The sequence below is a fragment of the Magnolia sinica genome, chromosome 14 (assembly GCF_029962835.1).
Source record: "Magnolia sinica isolate HGM2019 chromosome 14, MsV1, whole genome shotgun sequence".
NCBI lineage: Eukaryota > Viridiplantae > Streptophyta > Magnoliopsida > Magnoliales > Magnoliaceae > Magnolia > Magnolia sinica.
The window spans coordinates 41,375,833-41,382,344 of record NC_080586.1 but is presented as its reverse complement, the minus strand read 5'-3'; the positions used below and the strand labels follow the sequence as shown (position 1 = coordinate 41,382,344).

At 38.4% G+C, this 6,512-nt stretch overlaps 1 protein-coding gene across 1 annotated transcript; it reads left to right on the top strand.

Annotated features, from left to right (window-relative positions):
- The first annotated feature begins 4,334 nt into the window (after positions 1-4,334).
- LOC131224948 (uncharacterized) lies at positions 4,335-6,239 on the top strand. The gene is made up of 2 exons (XM_058220385.1): positions 4,335-4,695; positions 5,524-6,239. The coding sequence occupies exons 1-2, from the start codon at positions 4,335-4,337 to the stop codon at positions 6,237-6,239; spliced, it is 1,077 nt and encodes a 358-aa protein (XP_058076368.1).
- Positions 6,240-6,512: the final 273 nt, after the last annotated feature.

Sequence of the window (6,512 nt, the reverse complement as noted above, 5' to 3'; positions counted from 1 at the left end):
AGATGAAGAACAAAACAAACGGCGGTATCTCTTCAAATCTGTATGATTCAATGCGGCTACAAGGTCTACAACAAGCATAAGAACGAACATGAATATGAAAATAATCTGAAGGAAGGAGAATATGATGGGAAGATAAGAGCCCAAAACACATCTGGAGCCAACTGCTCCTTTAAAGAAGCCATGGGTACCTGGTTCCAGAGATGAAGTCCTTCTACCTCTCCCACAATGAATGGCACACAACTTGGGTAAGTAATGGCATCTTTCTCGGCATTTCGGTCTAACACATCCGCTATTACAGTCAATGAGAAGCAAAGATTAAATCCCATCCCTAAGTTCGTACGACGGTTATGGGAAGAGAAGATGAAATCTCATCCCTCAGTTCGTATGACAGTTTTGGGAAGAGAAGGGGATGGGATTTGACAGGCAGAGAATCCAAGGTGGGATATCGTAATCCCACCAAGATAATCCTACATGCCACTTAAAGAGAAAATGACCACTGTAAACAAAACCTTTTACCCAGCGGTTTTTATGAAGGAAGACAAACTTAAGTTACCAAGTTAGACTAGCACGTGCGGATAGCGACTTTGAGGACGAAACTACCCCTCCTTTTTACTGTCGTTGCTTTTCCTCTCCCTTTAACAGAAAACACATGCGCTTTTTCTCGGTACACATCCCTACATTCCATTGCAATGAAAAACCGATGCACGGCCGTTTTACTTATCATTTCCCGTACTAAAATTCGAACTTTATCATCTCCATATTATCATTCTACATTTGGCATTTTCTATCTTGGTGAGGGTTATGTAGAATCCTTCAAAGTGGTTGCACCTCCGATCTTCGGAAAGGTACAAATTAATCCCTCATTTGAAAGCATTCGTCCTCAACTTGCATTGAGCAGGCTACGGTTGCTGGAGGTACAGATATTAAAAAAAAAAATCCTAGTGTGGTTTATAGATTCTTTCCTTTGTATTATTGAACAACGATTAACTAGGTACCTGTGGAAATTCAGCTTGTAATTCAGCAAAGGTGCTTGGTCAAACTTAGCCATTGCACACTTTAATTTGAAGAAAGAACTCACAGAAATTGAGATGAGTGGAAGTCAACGACAATTGATCGACTACTCATCGAATTTTATGTGAAGTTCGGTGAATTTCATGTCAGGCTCTTACAATTTCATTTGTTAGGCTTAGTCAATTTTATGTGTTGATCGTTCAAATTCATGTGAAACTTGTTTAATTCCATTTTAGGGCTCACTCAATTTCATTTTAGAGTCGCTCAATTTCATGTTTGCCCAGCTCAATTTAATGCTATGCTAGCTCAATTCAATGTTTGCCCAGCTCAATTTCATGGTAGGCTCGCTCAATTCAATGTTTGCCCAACTCAATTTCATGCTAGGCTCGCTCAATTCAATGTTCGCCTAACTCAATTTCATGGTAGAATTGCTCAAGTTAATGTTTGCCAACTCGATCTCATGCTAGGCTCGCTCAATTTAATGTTTGTATTGATAAATTTCATGTTTGCCTCAATGAATTTCATTCTTGTCTCACTGAATTTCATGTTTGTGTTGCTCAATTTCTAGTTTGCCACGCTCAATTTTCAGTTTGCCATGCTCAATTTCAGCTTTCCTCGATCAAATGTTAGTTTGCCTCGCTCAATATATACTTTACCTTGCTCAATTTTCCCTCTTCCCTTGCTGAATTTCTTGTTTGCCTCGTTCAAAATCTAGGTTGCGTCGCTAAATTTCCAGGCTTCCCTTGCTCAATTATTTATTTTGTGTCGCTCAAATTCGAACTTCCCTCGATCGATTTCATTTTTCCCTCGTTCAATTTGTAGTTTGCCTCGCCCAATTTCTAGCCTGTCTCACTGAACTTTCGCTTTTCCTTCATTGAATATCTAGTTTGCCTCGTTCAATTTATAGGCTGCCTCGTTGAATTTCTAGTTTGCCTCGTTCAATTTATAGGTTGCGTCGCTAAATTTTCATGTTTGCCTTAATCATTTCCATGTTTGCCGCGCTTAATTCTAGTTGAGGTTTATTCCATTTTATCCGAACCTCGCTCAAATTTATCAAGTGCTTGATATTTAGTATTAATGTATATGATGTAATGCTTAAATTCTTATTACTCTAATTCTAATTAACCATGTGTAAAGAATTTAGCCTTGTATCCCCTTATGGTACATTTGTAATTGCTTAAATATAGGTATATTTCTAGTAGATATGACATGAACCGTCAAATTACATTTTATTTTGTCTTATACACCATACAATGTGGAATATTTGTTGAATGTTGAATGAACTTTTAAATATTCCAAATTGCTTAACCATACTTGAGATTGATATGACACATTTGTGGGCTGTCATTTGAGCTTAGAGGAATTATAAGAATCCATCTTAAATTCATGTGTTGATGTTTAATATAATGATTTGATAATATGTACAATTTAAAGAGCAATCTGGACAAAATTTAAGGGATGTACGTGGGTACCATGATGCCATGATGCATAACATCCACCCATGACATATGAGCTTTACCGTGTGCTCAATGTAAGCCACATGCTACTCCAGTTACTAGAATAGCTAATTGAACCTATATAGAATTCCCTCAGAAGAAGTAAAATTGCGAACCTAGGGACGTAAAAGTTTAGGACCTTAGGAAATTTCAGATTTAGTTGTTTGAACATAGAAATGAAACTTAGGTTCCCTTAAAATCATTAGAATAGCCATTCAAACTTGGTTGGAATCACTTTGGAATTATGACATTTGAGAAGATAGAGACTCAATATTTTAAGTTCTCTAGGAGATTGATTGCATAACCATGAAACCTAGGAACAAAACGTAGGTCCCCATTAAAAACTTTTAGAATGATTGTTTGAACTTAGAACTAAACTTAGGAATTATGGGAGAACAAACAATCTGTTATGATGTATATTAGACTAAACAAGAATGTTCCTTGAACTTGACCTCCATTGAACTTTTTAGTAACTTAGGATTTGAATTTTACCATAATTTTCCTTAGTTGAAATGACATTGCGAAGACACTCAGTAGACAGTAGGTGAAATGAGTTTAGGCATTGTAAGCACTTCCTTACCCATTACATTGTACATTAGATCCAATTTAAGCACTCCCTACACTTAAAACCCGCACTAGGAGTTAACAATGAAAATTCAATAAGAAATCTCATAAGTTAGAGATGATATTTCTCATAACTTTTAGCAATTAGCACTAACTAGAAGCAAATGTATAAAGGTTTGAGAAAAAAATTCCAGCACTAAATGGAGCATATTGAGATTAGGATTTTGTATTTCGAATCCTCAAATACATCTCGTTGATCAGAAACAACATCTCTCGTGTGCTTTAACAATTAGAAATAATTAATAGTGAAATTTTAGGTGAAATTTCAACCCTAGACTCTGGTTGTTGAGACTATCTTTGAAAATATATGTAAGTTTAACATATTTTGAACCCAAATCCTCATGTAGAAATGTTAAGTTTGTATATATTTTTTTTGAAAGTGTACTAGGCCATCATAGAATTGTCCCTTATTAAAATAGAAGACTATATGGATATCCCATGATAGATAGCATCACTGAATTTAACAAGCACCACATGAAATCATTCTTATCTCTGAATTTGTAATCCATATAAGCTCTTCTTGTTTATTTAAAAAAAATTAACGCATTGTTTACATTTTATTTCCTTAAGCTATGTATCATCGTCATCTATTATGGAACGTGAGTACTCGCTCCTCTATTATTTAATCGAGTTTTGTCTTATGGCAAGTTTCCATTGCTTAATGATTCACTAATATAATGTCATTGTATCGGTTTTCAGATCATGTATACTATGAGAATCATCTGTTGTTACGGCAGGAAGATTGAATATGAGAACAAGCGATACTCGTACACTGGTGGGGATTCGAAAACTTTTTCACTACGTGTCGAGACTACGTACGAGGAGCTTCTATATAGAATTTACAGGATTATTAAGAGTCAACCAACAGATTGTGATATTAGGATGAAAGTAATGTTTCCTTGCACAAATGAATCAATCCCTCCAACTGTAATCGCAGATGACGATGACGTGCGAGAGTTCCTGGCAACACAGTTGGAGCATTCGGATAAATTCATTCCCTTAATCATCGAGACAACGCAACACATTAACTGAAAAACACACATAGATAGCTTGCCTGAGGAGCATGGCGTGGAATTTGAATACAGGGCATCTCCATTACAAGTGGTAGTGAGCAATGATCAACTGCTCGAGCCGCCTCAAACATCAAACTTTGTGAGTAGCCAAGTCAGCTGGGCACGTGACCTTAACCTCACTTATGAGTATATGGCACCGCCTTTAGCAACAACAGCAGATATGCCATCATCATCCACCACCCGAGCTGTACGTGTAAGCGACACTGCGCTTTCAAACCTTGCTAAAAGCGGAAACTTCATCACTCGTCAAGTTCCCGTGCCATTTGATGATGATGCATTCACCAATGCAACACTGCTAGAATATACAGATTCGTTGGGTGAACCGATCGATATAGCTGTTGAACAAACATTTAAGGACAAGAGTCGATGCCAGTATGTTCTAAGCCAATTTGCAATTCGCAATAAATTCCTGTATAAGGTACTGTACTCAAATTCTAGCAGATTTAGCGTGGTGTGCTTTGAAGATAAATGCAACTGGAGGGTTGACGCAAGTCGGTTGAATGATACCGGGATATTCAAGATACGGAATTATACGTCAGAACACACGTGCGGCATGTCGTGGATGAAGAGTGATCACCGGCAAGCAAGCAGTAAGTTAGCGTGTGATCTGGTTGTTAGCCGCATTGAGCAACGGTTAGGTTTGAGGCCACGTGATATTATCTTCGCTGTGCAAGAGAAATATAATATTCTTATCAGTTATAGGAAGGCATGGAAAGCTAAGGAGCTTGCAATTAAACAGGTGATGGGGTCTTACGAAGACTCTTACAATCAACTCCCCCTGTATTTGCATGAGTTGAGGATGGTCAACCCAGGGACGGTGACTGCCGTGCTCGTTAACCAAGAGACTTGGAGGTTTGAGAGGTGTTTTGTAGCGCTCGGACAATGCGTTCGAAGTTTTCAGAATTCTATGCGGAGGGTATTAGCCATTGATGGGACACACTTAAAGGGTAAATACAAGGGTGTTCTATTCATCGCCACGGCCTTAGATGGGGACAATCGTATATTTCCAATTGCGTTTGGCATCGGGGAATCGGAGAACAACATGAGTTGGAATTGGTTCCTTACCTACCTTAACGATGCGTTAGGGTATCTGGAGGGTCTTGTGATTATTTTCGATCGACATAAAGGTTTAATGAAAGAGGTTCCCCAAGTATTCCCACATGCAATTCATGGGTATTGTGCGTACCATATTTATAGAAACTTGGTGGACACCTTTAAAGACAAGTCATTGGAGATATACTACTGGCGGGCAGTTAAGACTTACAGGAGGGCTGAATTTGAAAAATTAATGCATGATATTGAAATGGCCAACCCCTCAGTACATGCATGGCTGACAGAAATCGACTACGAAAGATGGGCATCGTCGCACTTTACAGGTAAAAGATTCAACTTGGTCACCACAAATATATCTGAGTGTGTTAACGCCCTCTTCAAAGAAGCGCGGGAATACCCTGTTACTAAATTGATAGAGGCCGTAAGATGTAAGATACAAGAATTGTTTTACAAGAGAAGAGAATCTGCAGCCTCATTTGTCGGTCCGTTGACACCATGGGCGGAGCAACAGTTGAAGGATCTTATACAGAAGGCGCGAGATGTTCGCTGTCATCCGATTTCTCGAGATGAGTACTACGTCGTGGGAAATTATAATGATACAGTCAAGCTCAGCTCGCTTTCATGTACATGTCGTGAGTTTGACATGAAGGGGTACCCTTGTATGCATGCCCTGTCCTCATGTATAAATTACAATCTTCCTCATTACTCGTACTGCTCCCCATTCTACACAACGCAAAATTACTTGAGCACATATAACGAATCGGTGTACCCAGTACGTGACATGAGCGAATGGGAGATTACAGATGGCTTCAAGGAGTACTGTGCGAAAATTAAACCCCCGGGACAGAAGAGGCCATCTGGAAGACCAAAAAAGTTAAGAATTCCCTCACGTGGAGAAGAATCAAAAACATTAAAGTGCGGTCGATGCAAACAATCCGGACATAATCGTCGGACGTGCAAGTTTCCCATACCTGATGTGTAGCATACTTTGTAATTTATTTAGTGTTTTGTATGATATATGTTGTAATATATTTTCTCTCATGCAATAATCTTTTGGTTGTCTTGCTCAATTTCTAAGTAACCTCGCTCATTTTCAGTTTGTCGTACTAAATTTCTTATGTTGCCTCACTTAATTTCTTATGTTGTAATATATTGGCACTGATATGATAGGCTGAGTATTTGACACAAGCATAAGGATCTTGTTCAAATCTATTGTGTAAAACCAAGTTGCCAGGAGCACTGGAGCATTAAACTA